A 16,466-nucleotide genomic window follows, 5' to 3' on the forward strand; every position below is an offset into this window, starting at 1 on the left:
TTTACGTGACTTTCCTTTTTTGTCTTGAGGTATATTTTTCCGGTTTTTGGTGCCAAATGCATCAAAATGGTACATGTGATTCATGAATTTGCCGCAAAGTAAAAAATGAGCTTTATTCCCGTGTTGAATTGTTGTTGTGACTTTTAGCACCAAAAGTCACAGACAGTTGGCAAAAGTCGCAAAAATTGTGCCAGCATATTGGAGTACTCAAAAATACACCAGGGGAGGGCTGGAGTGGAGTTCCAACAAATTTGGTGATTTTTTAAAAAGTTGCAATTGATGAATCAGGCTAAAACATCTGGGATTTCTAGACTTCGCTCACAAAATGGAAAAAAAACAGATAAGTACATATAGAATAGACATAAAAAAAGGTGCAAATAGAATAATGAATTGGATGCAAACAAAAACAAAGGTGCAAAACACACAAAATTTGACTAAAAAGTTGCAAATGCAATATTGAATTGGGGCCAAAGTGCATTGATATCATGATATTGCCATGTTTTTATGGTCAAATGGAATCTGTCAGTCAATACATGCTGCCCAAACCATGTGCAGTATGAATCAGAGATTGCTGCCAGATAGGTTTTTCTCTGAAACGTTCCTGCATCTCCCCGCACAGCTCTAGTTGCTTGACAGATTTGTCCTTTGTGTGTATATACTGAAGGCAGAGACCTGTCAATCAACTAGAGCCGTGCAGGAAGAAGCCGACCAGGGGCATTGTTGGACAAGACAGTCCCTCCCAATAGTCCCCAGCCAGCTCTTCAACTTTTGTTTTCTCTGAAATGCAGAAGTGTTTCAGAGAAAAACAAGCCTGGCTGCAATTATGCAGCATGAATCAAGTGACATTTCCATTAATCTGGTAATTATGCTTTAAATACCTTTCAGAAGGAGCTTTGCTTCAAGAATGAACCTGACGGGAAATTCACCAACTCCGACCATTCGAAAGCAGTTCAGAAGATTATCAGGCAGCTTATACGAATTACAGAAGTCTGTAGGCAATGTGGCCCTAGGAGGCCTAAAGTTATATAAAACGGAATACAATAAAAGTAAGTTACAGATCTCTGTATGGTGACAAACATATGTACCGTTGTGCTCAAAAGTTTACATACCCCGGCAGAATTTTTCCTTTCTTGGCCTTGTTTCAGAGAATATGAATGATAACAAAAAAGCTTTTTTCTCCATTTATGGTTATTGGTTGGGTGAAGCCATTTATTGTCAAACTACTGTGTTTTCTCTTTTTAAATCTTAATGATAACCAAAAACATCCAAATGACCCTGATCAAAAGTTCACATACCCCAATTGTTAATACCGTGTATTGCACCCTCTAGCATCAATGACAGCTTGAAGTCTTTTGTGGTAGTTGTGGATGAGGTTCTTTATTTTCTCAGATGGTAAAGCTGTCCATTCTTCTTGGTAAAAAGCCTCCAGTTCTTGTAAATTCGTGGGCTGTCTAGCAGGAACTGCGTTCTTGAGATCTCCCCAGAGTGGCTCAATGATATTGAGGTCAGGAGACTGAGATGGCCACTCCAGAACCTTCACTTTGTTCTGCTGTAACCAATGACAGGTTGACTTGGCCTTGTGTTTTGGATCGTTGTCATTTTGGAATGTCCAAGTACGTCCCATGCGCAGCTTCCGGGCTGATGAGTGCAAATTTGCCTCCAGTATTTGCTGATAACGTGCTGCATTCATCTGTCCTTCAACTTTTACCAAGTTTCCTGTGCCTTTGTAGCTCACACATCCCCAAAACATCAGCAATCTACCTCGGTGCTTTACTGTAGGAATGGTGTTCCTTTCATCATAGGCCTTGTTGACCTCTCTCCAAATGTAACGTTTATGGTTGTGGCCAAAGAGTTCAAATTTGGTCTCATCACTCCAAATTACCTTGTTCCAGAAGTTTTGAGGCTCATCTCTGTGCTGTTTGGCGTATTGTAGGTGAGATACTTTGTAGCATTTGCGCAGTAATGGCTTTCTTCTGGCGACTCTACCATGCAGCCCATTTTTCTTCAAGTGACTCCTTATTGTGCATCTTGAAACAGACACACCGCTAGTTTTTAGAGAGTCCTGAATTTCAGCTGATGCTAGTTGTGGGTTTTTCTTTGCATTCCGAACTATTTTCCTGGCAGTTGTGGCTGAAATTTTTGTTGGTGTACCTGACCGTGGTCTGGTTTTTACAGAGCCCCTGATTTTCCATTTGTTAATCAAAGTTTGAACACTGCTGACTGGCATTATCAATTCCTTGGATATTTTTTGGTTTCCTATATTATACAGTTCAACTACCTTTTTCCATAGATCTGTTGACAATTCTTTTGCTTTCCCAATGACTCACAATCCAGAAACATCAGTGGCTGGATGAAAGATCCAAGAGTCTGTCTGGATCCCAGAAACTCACTCAGATTTTATGCACACACACTGATTACAAGCAAACAAGTCACAGGTGAGGATGTTACCTTTAATAGCCATTCAAACCCATTTGTGTTAAATTCTGTGCATGTTATCAGGCAAAAATCAGCAGGGCATGTGAACTTTTGATCAGGGTCATTTGGATGTTTTTGGTTGTCATTAAGATTTAAAAAGAGAAAACACAGTAGTTTGACAATAAATGGCTTCACCCAACCAATAACCATGAGTGGAGAAAAAATTTTTTTGTTATCATTCATATTCTCTGAAACAAGGCCAAGAAAGGAAAAATTCTGCCGGGGTATGTAAACTTTTGAGCACAACTGTATGTAAGAAAAAAAGAGTACTATCATCATTAGTACTGGCATATAACAATTTGTAATTGTTAATGGATGTCAAAGAATTAGAAAGTCAATTGTATGAATCAATACTGTATTATACTGGATACAATAACATAAGTGAGAATACACTGTCTATAACAAGTCAGTAAAATCAATCCATCCATCAAAGTATCAATCCATTCTTCACAAAGACAGGCTACATGATTTGAGTCTGCTATATAGTGATATATAATAATTACAAGGCCACATTGCTTTAAATATTATTAAGATGTCAACCAATGTAGTGAGTAAACATTTCTGTTATGAATCAAAGCATACCGTTGCCTTCTTTTTATTATTTTATATAATCGAGTTATACTGAGTTGCGTGTTCAGTCAGATGTAAACACATATCTAGTTTATTCAGTGTAATGGCCTTCTCTATTTCGGCACCTTTCTAAATGGTAAACTAGGGGTTCAAATATCTGCTCGTACACAAATTTATACAGTTTAGCCACGTTCACACGTTGAGTATTTGGTGAGTTTTTTACCTCAGTATTTGTAAGCCAAAACCAGGAGTGTGTGTTAAACACAGAATTGGTGACTTGTTTCTATTATACTTTTCTTCTAATTGTTCCTCACCTGGTTTTGGCTACAAATACTGATGTAAAATACTGAACAAATACTCAACGTGTGAAAGTGGCCTTTATGAAGTAATTTTCCGACAGCGCACGGATTATTGCAGGTCAATGGAGTAGTTCACGTGGGCGTTTTTACAAACTGATGGTCCGCATATAAAAGTATTGCAGCATGCACTAGTCTAATCCACTTTTTGGATCAGATTCGCCCATTAAACTCATTGGGTTTGTTAAAAAAAATAATTCCATATGTGCCATCTCTCTATGGCATCCATTTTTTATGTATCCATTGGAATTATTCACCTAGAAAACAGTATTCGGGGCTTGGTACTGCCATCCGCCTCCTATTCAAATCAATATAAGGTGGATGTGTAGTACCCTGCGGCCGCCACTACCAGTAGACAGAGCAGCTCGGTAACTGAGTACTTCTGGCCAGCGGCCACCGGCACCGATAACAGCTGTTCAGCAGGGGTGCCAAGAAGTGAAGGTAGCCGAGTCAGAAGCAGAAGGGCAATCAAGGTACAAAATTAGAAATGGTCAGGAAATAGGAATTCAAACAAGCAAGGCAGGAGCATAAAGTCCAGGAACTGAACCAGATAAGAATTTTAACTGGCAGTGAGAGTCAGAGGTTCAGTGGTTTCATTAGAAATTAGCCCCACCTAGGGCTCACAGAAAGTATCAAAATACCTAGGAATTAAATAGGGCTGCCTTGTCGCTCCTAATAAAAAGGTGCGGCGCCACCCAACCAACAAAATGGAAACAGAGAGGACATGTACTAGCCTGGATGTTAAAGGTAGTTAAAACACCAACATCAAATTATGCAAGCCAATAAAATCAATACCATTTTTATTAATAATATAGAAAAACAAACATACAATAATTACAAAATATACAAGAAATAGAATACACAGGTAATGAAAAACTGGGGGATATCACCATAGAAGAAATAAGGCCATAATGGAAATCTTCCTGGATAGATAATAAATATGGCTACAGGGGTATATTTGTTGCAAAATAATTTGTTATACAGTATAGACTAGTAAATGATCATGATGTACATATGGAAGAAGCTGTTCTTGCGAAACACGATTCGGGTGCGGCGGGTCATCACGTTCCAACTTGGTGCAGTATTATTGCAGCCATGTAGGTAAACAATGGATCTCTTTGTTATATAGCTTAACTGTGATCTCTTGGTTAAATGGGGGCTTATTGCGACTGTTGTACTTACTTACCTTACTCCCATATATACTTCATGATTATTTACTAGTCTATACTATAATTATTTTGTAACAAATATACCCCTATAGCTATATTTATTATCTACCCAGCAAGGTTTCCACTATGGCCTTACTGCTTCTTTGGTGATATTCCCCAGATTTTCATTACCTGTGTATTCCATTTCTTGTATTTTTTGCAATTATTGTATGCTTTTTTATATATTATTAATACAGATGGTATTGATTTTATTGGCTTGTATTTTTTGATATTGGGTCTCTGTATTTTCATGCATCAGAGCCTACATTATATGAATTGTGTATATAGGTGTTCATGAATGTTACAGGTAGTTGCCAAAGATTTACTTCTGTGAGTAAGCTGACAAAACTGAAAACAGCCCAATTACAATACTTTAAGGTCCCCCATACCTTTTAATGGCTGCAATGCATGCACCTGCTGGATTTAGAGGGACTTCTTCTAACTGTACAGTGACTGCTTCTTTCCCCAAACGTCTTGAAGACTGTATTTGTTTAAGAAACTGTGCTAGTAGCATCATACTAGTTAGAGGTAGCTGTTCAATTCCATTCAGGCAAACCCAGGCTCCTGAAATAAAACAAAAACTGTAATCGTTAATGCTGTAAATTAAAAAAGAATTATACTCATCTCCCAGACTGGAGAAGCGATAGTCTGGGATAGACCAATCTTTTTTTTCACCTACTTGGCCCATTAATTTGGTTGTCCAGTAATGCATAACATCTTTATTTTTATATATTTTTTTTATATATCTCTAGACTGTATTGAAATGATATTTCATGTGCAGAATACATCTGATCTCATCAGGAGTGGACCTGAAGCCATTGGAAACAGATTTTAATTTAAAAAAAAAAGTGCAATTGTAAGCTCCCAGGGTTCTCCGACTCGCAGAAACCTGGCACTACACAAATACTAGTGACTCGCCGGCACCTGCGTAGAAGGAAAGTGAAGCCTATGAACATAGAAGGGCAGAAAACTAAGGAGGAACAACGGGAGATGGAATGAGCAGGCATGAGATTTCCTGACATGCACCCGATGTCACAGGGTCAAAGTGACCCTATGGGAGGCGATACATATGATAATGAAGTGCGGAGGCAGAGTTATCTTCTGGCTAACATCCTCCTTATAGCCTTAAAGTGGTAGCTTATATAAAGTGATAATTGATGATTTCTCAACAAAGGCATCTGATATGAGGCATACAGGGATGACTATTTTCAACAGTCTATAACCTGTATGCCCATACTAATAGTTTAGATAGGACAAATGTGGTAACAGATTCGCTTTAATTCAATATTAATAAATAGCTCAATCATACTGAAGCAGAAAATAACATGAACTATGAATCCTGACTGATTTCAGCAGTAATATTAGGGATTCCAGTAATTACACTAATGGTCTCGGAACGGTAAGAGTTTATCAGACTTCTGGTAGACTAATGTGAACAGAGATTCTCTTGTTATAGAACATGGCCATATTATATGGGCGGAGATTGAACATATTTTTGATTCCTTGTCAATTTTGGAGACTTTCATAAATATATAAAGGGGATCCCCACCTAATGGATATACAGTGGAAACCAAATGCTTTACATTTTTTTTAAAAGTGTGATTACTTCTCTCATGTTGTTGTGATGCCATTTTCCTGGTGATTTTAGTAAACCGGAAGCAAATGGTTTGTGTTTGACATTGTTTTATCCCTTTATGTGTTAGTTTTCAACATTTGCTGGGCCAAATGTTTTGCATATTTTGTCATGGGTAGTCGAATTTTGCCTAAAATAATTTTTTTCTGTTACGTGTGTTTTTAGGTTAAAACATGGCAAAAACAAACCCAAATTTATCACCAGATGTCAGGAAGCTTATTATTCTGAGAGTGAAACCAAAAAGAGGCAGCTATGGAATTCAACTGTTCTCAAAGTCAAGTGTCACGTATATTAAAGAAAGAAAAAGAAGATTATGGAACAGCTGACAAACCTAGAAGTGGACGACCACGGAAAACTTCCTCCAGAGTTGGTCACATTGTTAAGAAAAAGTCAGTATCTGATGTTCATAAAAATGCTGTACAGATTTCGCATGAAATGAACAAAGAATATGGGGTCAAAGTGAGTCGCCAAACCGTGGTGCGACGTCTAAGAGCAGTAGGGTTGAATGCACGAGTTCCAGTCAAGAAGCCTTTCATCTCTGCAAAGAACCAGAAGGTCTGACTTGAGTTTACCAATGAACACAGCCAATGAAAAGAAACAGATTGGTCTAAGGTGTTGTGGTCGGATGAATCCAAGTTCAATCTGTTTGGTAGTGATGGCAAGTACTATATATACCACCCAAATGGAAAACGTAATGATGTAAGGAGCCAAACACCTACAGTGAAACATGGTGGTGACAATGTCATGGTTTGGGGCTGTTTTTCTGCATCTGCCATTGGCCCTCTGCATAGAATTGATGTAAATATGAATGCTACCATATACAAGGATATACTGAAGAATGTAATGCTGCCACATGGTAAAACCAAAGTAGGCAGGGGATTGAAATTCCAGCAAGACAATGATCCTAAGCAGACGTCCAATTTAGTAAAAAACTGGTTAGCAAAGAAAGATGTCCGCCTGCTGCAATGCCCAAGCCAATCACCTGATTTACACCCTATAGAGCACCTTTGGAATGAGTTAGGATGATGAGTTGGGGCCTGTTCCCATAGCAATAAAGATGAATTGTTTGCAGATTTGCAAATGGAATTGACCAAGATCCCTCAAGATGTCTTGAATACTCTAGTGGCTTCAATGCCCCGTCGGTGTGGTGCAGTAATTAAAGCAAGAGATTATGCTACAAAATACTAAGTTATAGCATTGTAAACAATGAATTACTCTCTATGTTGTGATCAATAAATAATATATGCAAAGCTTTTTGCAGTCAGTTTTCTTTAATTAAATGTTCATACCTAGATTCAAAAGCATTTTGTATAAGGTCTTGCATGATGACAACTTCATGCACTTTCATTTCATCACCAGGAAAATGGCATCACAACAACCAGAAAGAAGTAATCACACTTTAAAAAAAATGCAAATCATTTGGTCGCCACTGTACTAATTGTCACAAATGGGAGATAGAATATATTTCACCCTGTTAAACTCACAATTAAATGACAATAATCCTCCCTAAATATCTCTTCCTTATAATCCTTACAGGAGAGACGGTGTTTCTTACTGCAGTGCATTTGGCCGTGATGTAGCAATTATGCAATGCACTTAGTCACATTTATTTTTTTCATGGAAATATTTACAATCAAGTAATATTTTTATAATAAGCATACCTCTATAGAAACAGTATATAATGTTAATTCCTTTTTAAAGGGAATCGCTCAGTAGGACCGATCAACCTTCCAAAGCCGTCTATATGGGCATGCAGATCATAGAAAGTTAAATAAACTGATACCTTGATATCTGCGATCCAATGTTTTATTTCAGCGTTATACCACATTTTTCCTAATATGTTAATAAGCTGTTAAGATCTAAAGCCCAGGCAAAGATCTCCCTGAAAATCTGACTCTAGGACTTATTTTAAATGAAAGGGGATGTTGTGTGAAACATGTAATGACTGACAGTCTGCTCTCTTGATCTACATGTCTCACACTGGTAATGCCCCCTTTCTTTTAAAATAAGCTTTGGAGGCAGATTCTTAAGCAGATCTATGTCCGGCCCATAGATCTTAACAGCACATTTATACATTAAGAATACCATGTTTTTTGAGGAGATACGAAATTGGTTCACAAATATCAAGGTATCATTTTATTAAACTTTCTATGACCTATATGCCCATATAGACAACGTAGGAGGGTTGATCCTAAGGTATTGCAAAAAAAGAGGGCCTCAATTGAGAACCTCTTACTGATAAATCTCATGGGGTAGAATTTCTTCAGCTGTGATGACAAAATAGCATGTAGACATTAGTCAATAATATTAATCTGAACTACAGGGGCCAAATTTATCAAAGCAATCTAACAAATATCTTTATGGGCCATTACAACCAATCATTAGTGCATCTTTTATTTTACCAGATCTGTTAAAATGAAAGTTGAGCTCTAATTGGTTACTATGTGCAGTACAAATACTTCTTCTTTTAAAAAGTTTTGATAACTGAACTATGTACTATGCACTCTTTTCATGCACTTTGTTACCTTAGCATTTTGAATTGTTATTTTTATTATCGTCATGTCATTGTAAGGACTTTTTCCACATTGTATAATATCTTTCCTTGGTGAATAAACAAGGTATTAGCTACAGAGCACTGTAAATTGTCTAGGTCAGGTTAACATTTTTAATAATAACCAATTTTATTCTAAATTAGTATGAATTCTTAAAATGTATACATCAATTCAACTAAAATACATGTTTTTTATTTTCTTAGTAAAGGGCATACTGGAATTTAGTAACTAAAATGCAATTAGAATTTAATTGCTGGTTTCTAAATGATTTTAAAACACTATCAACTTACAATGTTTCCTGGTGTAAATGCAATTAAGCATCACAACCTCTGCTCAATTAATCCTAGTGACCAATTACCATCTGCTTTCCTTGTGTGCTTCCATGATAATCAGATATGCACTGTACACAATTAGCATGACATAGCACCCATGTTCAATCTAAAATGTTATTTTATTATGAAAAGATTTCATCTACACTCTCGCCCCACAGCTGCCAACATGTCCACAAGACTTATTTCCAGTTCTGGAACAGCTAATTGAAATTGTATTACAATAATGGAGAGGACTCCCTTTAACATTAAATCACTGTAGCAGGAGATTTTACAAATTAGCCTGTGGATGCGGCCCTAGCTGGAATCACATCTTACATAGAATAATGTAATCTTTCATATTAACAGCGACTGTTACAAAAGATTTACTGCTGCAGACAATTAGGTTTTTCAAGTCATTTATTTTTGCCTAGCAAACTGCTAAAGTGTAAATGCTATTGTGTAAAAATTCTGCCTTTGATAAGACCTTTTTTGTTGCATGGATTTAATGAAAAACCTCTCTCAGTAAAATAATCCTCAAATGCTGATAAAAACTTATTTTATTTCTTCTTAATACTGTATACAGCTTACTTTGTCGTTTCGCTGCCAAAAACAAATGCTCAATCTGTTGTGTGGTTCCAAAGTGTTATAAATAGTAAAGAGGTGATCATACTATACAATAGGAAGTGATTCCGCAGGTTGTAAAGCAATAGAGTGATGGTTTTCATGTTCAACACAAGGCTTCTCAACAGTGCAAAATAAAAGTACTAGTACTCACCTGTCCGAGCTTTACAAATGCCTTTGATTTTGGCTAAGTCTTGGTTGTTGTACTTTAATTTATGGTATAATATGGCATTGCACAATCTCTGTGTTGTACAAAAGTGTAACATAGCACATATACAGGGCCCTACTGTATCTTCTTATGCCTCCAATTTTATCTAAAAGTGATAGGACATATGACATATGACTGTCATAGGAAATAGAGATTCACTCCATGGACACAGCCCGTTCATGCATTACATGGCCATTGGCTGACCATTTATAGCTACCATGTATTACTACATTTTTCCTACAATTGCCCACATGGACAGACGTAGCTCCCCAGCAGCCTTAACGTCAGGAGTTAGATAAGACAGATAACTGCTTTAGGAATCATGCAGACGTCTGTATAAAGCGGACTAGTGCTATCCTATTTTTGATAGGACAGCACACTGATCCATGTTATTCAATAGGACTGTTCAGATTAATGATTTTTCCCTCAGCTGACCGTAAGAAAAAAAAATCACCGTATGCGCAACTTTCTTCTCAGTCTTGCATGAGACTCACCGATTCAAGTCTATGGGTTCGTAAAAAAAAATCGGATCCCACATGGACCATCCGAGTGGCATGCAATTTTTATGGATGCACTTCTATTATAAACCTAGGAACCGGCATTTTTAATGTAGTTGTATGAAAATGGATCGCACATAGGCATCACACAGACATCACACAGATGTCAGGCGGACTTGAAAAAAGGACACACAGATGGTACAAGGATAAAAATCTGGTGAAAGTTAGAAAAAAATTGTCTGACTTTTCTGGATGAAACTCAAGACGTTTTTTTATACGCCCCAAATGCTACCTGAGGAGGCGAGTCCTTTGCAGATATCTATCAAAATGTTGTGATCTGAGGACTTTGTGAAATGAATACTGTAGAGAGGTTTTCCCAGCGCAAGACATAATTCCTGGATGGTAGACTTTTTTCCAGAGGCCTAAAAAACAATGAAGAAAGTAAGGAAAACATTTATCATTTTCATGTTGTCAAACCTATGCTTTTCTGGAGGATTTACTGAAATCTAACTTACTTTTAAACAACAATGACTGTCCTAATGGTACTTCAATAATATACTAACAGGGTATACACTGTGCTGTTAGATCAGTGGGGGAAATGAGCAGTTTGTTTGCACACCCTTTTCTACATGGATGCATCACACAACTACAGATTAGAAACATTCATCATAAGCTCAAATGATTTGTATTATGTGTTTAAATGTCAAGGAGTCGTAAACTAAAACCCACTAAAGCAGAAGTTAAATGTGGAACAAGGAATATTGATTATCTCCTCTAATGACTCCAAAAAACTATTTCAAGAGTAAATATCAAAGTCACTTTTAATGCTTACTACTTGATACCAATTTTGGCATACAATAAAGGTAAAACTCACAGGTTCCTGGCACTATGACCCTGACTCATCAAACAGTTTTCCAGGTAATTCTGGCATAAAATTGTTTGAATAGCCATGCAGAAATGTTGTGACTTTTACCATTTTTACACCAGTCAAAGTAGGTGGCGTGAGCCTGAGTGTGGCCGGTAAATTCATTATAATTTTTTCCACAAAAGTGGTGTAAATTAAGACAGAAATGTACTCCAGTCTCTAATAAGAGCACCTTTCTGGCGGTGACGCACGGCAGCTCTTAATGAATTTAGCGCATCACATATGTATATGTATATATATATATATATATATATATATATATATATATATATATATATATATTCATTACTACCTTTTAGGAAAAAAAAGTTTATTTTCCAGTGAATCTTACCTGTGGCCCAACACACATTGCACCAATTCCAGTGGTCACTGCACCCATAGTACTCAGAAAGATGCGTTCAGTTAGTGGTGTGATAAACATATGCTCAGCTGACCCTTGGTACTCATAACCATAGTGAAGTTTAGAATCCCCAATCTGTAGGTGTAAATTAGAAATTAGTAAAAAATAAAAAACATTTGCCAAAAAATAAACACCAGTTGTATGATACATAATTTATATTAAAAAAGCAAACATGAATTTTGCAATTTTATCAAATGAGAGCTTTAAATAACTTATGGATTTGAGAAACAGAAATATATGCTTCCAAATATGCACTCATACAATCTAATAGATGCACTCACATGCTTCAGTTCAAACATAGGTGATATGTAAGTAGATGGACCAGCTGCCGTGTTCCCCCTGAAGACATCAATGCTGCTGTGGTATTGTCACGGGTGTGTCAGATGTGACAGACAGTCGCCCTGCAGTTGGTTGCAGGAGATCTCTTCATTTGGCATTACAGACACCTTCTTAGGTCTGTCTCACTCAAGGACCCAGCGGCTACCTCCCTCCGGCTAATTGACACCCAGGCCTGAGTGTTTAAATACTTCCTTTTTACTATAGAGAGGTGCCGGTGATATTCACATGACCCCTTGAGAAGGCTTGGAGCTGTTGCAGTCTGCTTACTTCCTCTTTGGTGCTAAGAGTCCGTATGTGTAATCTCACTGAAGTCAGCTCAAGCTAAGTTACTTCCCCCATGTCTGTCTCCCCTTGCTATCTTTAGTTGTTAGTGGTGACTGACTAGCACTCATCCCCTCTTCCCAAGCCAGGGCCTAGCTCTAGGGAGATACAGGGTTTTAGGTTCCTGATCGGCGATTTGTGAGAAACCAATATAGGGACGGTAGGGAAGACAGGGTGATATCAGATCAGCCTAGGAGGACTCCACCCCTTCTTTCCTCAGTGTCTGGGCTTCCTTCCCCTCATCCCTTCATGTTGCACTTTGTATTTCCTACACTGTGCGTGACAGGTATAGAATGTGAATAATGTTTTGTTCCTCATCTGTTTCCCTGTGCGATGCAGTATTAACTAAATGTCATAAGATGTCACTGTCTAGAATGTAAGTGAAAGGTGGAGTTTGCCTGGTAACAGCAGGCACAGAGACAGTGTGAGAGGTAGGCAGTTTCCAGAAACAGAAAGAAGTGAGTTCAGTTGTGAGAAGGTGACAAGGAGTAGTGGCAGGTTACGGGCTGGTAGGGACAACATGGGTCTAGTACCTCGGTGCAGTGGATTGCCAGAGAACCCCTCTGCACGAGTCCCCTTGCCGGCCTGGGAACCTTGAGACAGACATCTGAGCCTGAGGGCACACTATACCCGCTAAGCTGCAGGAGATATTGGACTCAAATTCTCATAGGCGGAGTGAGATGGAATCCAAATATACTGTGGGTGGTGGAGAAGAATCCCTAGGGCTAGAGAAGTTAGCAAGAGGGATGCTCTACCTATACAAAGAACCAGGGCTGAAGTTGTGTCCAGTACCTGTGGGAGAGATGACAACCCGTTGGACCTTATCCTTTACACCAGCCTGTAAATACTGCCAGTCACCAAGTAAAAGTTTGGTTGTTTTTTTTAATCTCATGTCACCTGGATTGATTGCTGCCCTGGTTCCAGAAGAGGAATTCCTGGAGTCAGAGGAGGCCTGTGGGCCAGAAGTAAGTGGGAAGCACCACATACACAGCAGCACACTGGGATGGGGACACACCTTGTCAGTAGGATGCCAGAGCGAGCAGAGGCAGCAGCTCGCCCACGGCTACCTCGCTCTGGCACCTTACAGATACATACTTTGGGTTGGCAGACCTAGTAATCCAGAACTACTAATTGTTGACATTGTGCATAGAGGAATGATAATCGTGAATCAATACTTGGGTACGGTGTGATTACACTGCTCTACCTAAATACTGACACATTTTTTTATTTTACAACATTTTCTGCTCAAGTTAATTTTTTAAGTCCACCCCTTTAATATCTGTATATCATCACACCTAACTAAACTTTTTCATCTTGCTAAAATCAGATCTCCAGACCAATAATGAAAATGCACTGAATCAGCATGTACAGTACAGACCAAAAGTTTGGACACACCTTCTCATTTAAAGATTTTTCTGTATTTTCATGACTATGAAAATTGTACATTCACACTGAAGGCATCAAAACTATGAATTAACACATGTGGAATTATATACTTAACAAAAAAGTGTGAAACAACTGAAAATATGTCTTATATTCTAGGTTCTACAAAGTAGCCACCTTTTGCTTTGATGACTGCTTTGCACACTCTTGGCATTCTCTTGATGAGCTTCAAGAGGTAGTCACCGAAAATGGTCTTCCAACAATCTTGAAGGAGTTCCCAGAGATGCTTAGCACTTGTTGGCCCTTTTGCCTTCACTCAGCGGTCCAGCTGACCCCAAACCATCTTGACTGAGTTCAGGTCTGGTGACTGTGGAGGCCAGGTCATCTGGCGTAGCACCCCATCACTCTCCTGCTTGGTCAAATAGCCCTTACACAGCCTGGAGGTGTGTTTGGGGTCATTGTCCTGTTGAAAAATAAATGATGGTCCAACTAAACGCAAACCGGATGGAATAGCATGCTGCTGCAAGATGCTGTGGTAGCCATGCTGGTTCAATATGCCTTAAATTTTTAAGAAATCCCCAACAGTGTCACCAGCAAAGCACCTCCACACCATCACACCTCCTCCTCCATGCTTCACGGTGGGAACCAGGAATGTACAGTCCATCCGTTCACCTTTTCTGTGTCGCACAAAGACATGGTGGTTGCAACCAAAGAGCTCAAATTTGGACTCATCAGACCAAAGCACATATTTCCACTGGTCTAATGTCCATTCCTTGTGTTCTTTAGCCCAAACAAGTCTCTTCTCCTTGTTACCTGTCTTTAGCAGTGGTTTCCCAGCAGCTATTTTACCATGAAGGCCTGCTGCACAAAGTCTCCTCTTAACAGTTATTGTAGAGATGTGTTTGCTGCTAGAACTCTGTGTGGCATTGACCTGGTCTCTAATCTGAGCTGCTGTTAACCTGCGATTTCTGAGGCTGGTGACTCGGATAAACTTATCCTCAGAAGCAGAGGTGACTCTTGGTCTTCCTTTCCTGGGGCGGTCCTCATGTGAGCCACTTTCTTTGTAGCGCTTGATGGTTTTTGCAACTGCACTTGGGGAAACTTTCAAAGTTTTCCCAATTTTTCGCACTGACTGACCTTCATTTCTTAAAGTAATGATGGCCACTCTTTTTCTTTACTTAGCTGCTTTTTTCTTGACATAATACAAATTCTAACAGTCTATTCAGTAGGACTATCAGCTGTGTATCCACCAGACTTCTGCACAACACAACTGATGGTCCCAACCCCATTTATAAGGCAAGAAATCCCACTTATTAAACCTGACAGGGCACACCTGTGAAGTGAAAACCATTTCCGGTGACTACCTCTTGAAGCTCATCAAGAGAATGCCAAGAGTGTGCAAAGCAGTCATCAAAGCAAAAGGTGGCTACTTTGAAGAACCTAGAATATAAGACATATTTTCAGTTGTTTCACACTTTTTTGTTAAGTATATAATTCCACATGTGTTAATTCATAGTTTTGATGCCTTCAGTGTGAATGTACAATTTTCAAAGTCATGAAAATACAGAAAAATCTTTAAATGAGAAGGTGTGTCCAAACTTTTGGTCTGTACTATGTAGTAACGGGAGTAAATGAAGGCAACAGCCTTTAGGTTTGTGGAACATAAAGTAACTGTCAGAGAACCCATCATTCTCACCGTCACCGTGCAGAAATCTGTACTATGTGAGATATAATGTCAAATGGAAGTGACCTGATAGACATAAGATGTTCTACCAACATACATGCTATTTACTTCTTGTGCAGAGTATGTAGAATACATTGCAGGAGAGTAAAATACATACACAATATTTTTATAGGCTTAGTGGCATATAAGTGTAATATTCAGTTACGACTCACCTTTACAATTATATCTTTAGTGCTATCATCATGTTCATAACACAGTGCTGGGCTTTGCTTCCACACAGATGCTGCTCCAGACCACATGTCCTTGATAACATCACGCTATAATTACAGAGAAAATATATCACTTTATCGATATAACTCCAGAGTAATGGTTATTATCCAACATTATTCTAAACAGACATGAAACTCACTATGTCTGAGTTGCTTTACAGCATATAGCAATGACTTGTTATAATACTTTATACATGTATTTCGTAAAGATTGTTCTGGCATTTCCATAAACCACTTTTATTTTCTATAAGTTAGAATGGATAACATTATATCATGCAGTGAGATAATAGTATTTTATTTTTGGTAATGGTTCAAGTACAGTTGAAACCAGCAGTTTACATACACTATATAAAAAGACACATATGCATGTTTTTCTCAATATCTGACATGAAATCAGAATAAACTTTTCCCGTTTTAGGTCAATTAGGATTACCATCATTTTTAATATTTGCCAAATGCCAGAATAATAAGAGAGAGAGAGAATGTTTTAAGGCATTTTTATTACTAAATGTTCTGGTTTCAATAGTATTTACAATGCGTCATTATTTACTGCGACAATGACAGCTTCTACATCATGGCCCCATGTATAAAATAGGGTTTTCTTCTACTTTAATTACCATCTATGAAAATGGTATAAGACGCCCATGTGTAAGGGTATACAGATATGTCACAGAGATTTGAAAAATGAATTCTATACATGAATGCTTTTTACAT

The 16,466-nt window shown here is 38.2% G+C and overlaps 1 protein-coding gene across 1 annotated transcript in view; it reads right to left on the reverse strand.

Moving 5' to 3' along the window:
- The window catches only part of LOC141213014 (uncharacterized), a 903,379-nt gene that overhangs the window by 550,158 nt on the left and 336,755 nt on the right, over positions 1 to 16,466 (reverse strand). Inside the window, 5 exon segments of the mRNA XM_073665145.1 lie at positions 879 to 1,015; positions 4,999 to 5,173; positions 10,724 to 10,853; positions 11,688 to 11,831; positions 15,696 to 15,800. Coding sequence (XP_073521246.1) covers positions 879 to 1,015; positions 4,999 to 5,173; positions 10,724 to 10,853; positions 11,688 to 11,831; positions 15,696 to 15,800 — 691 coding nt within the window.

Source organism: Phyllobates terribilis, unplaced genomic scaffold (assembly GCF_046119375.1).
Source record: "Phyllobates terribilis strain yellow unplaced genomic scaffold, ASM4611937v1 Scaffold_2__4_contigs__length_985480577, whole genome shotgun sequence".
Taxonomy (NCBI): Eukaryota; Metazoa; Chordata; class Amphibia; order Anura; family Dendrobatidae; genus Phyllobates; species Phyllobates terribilis.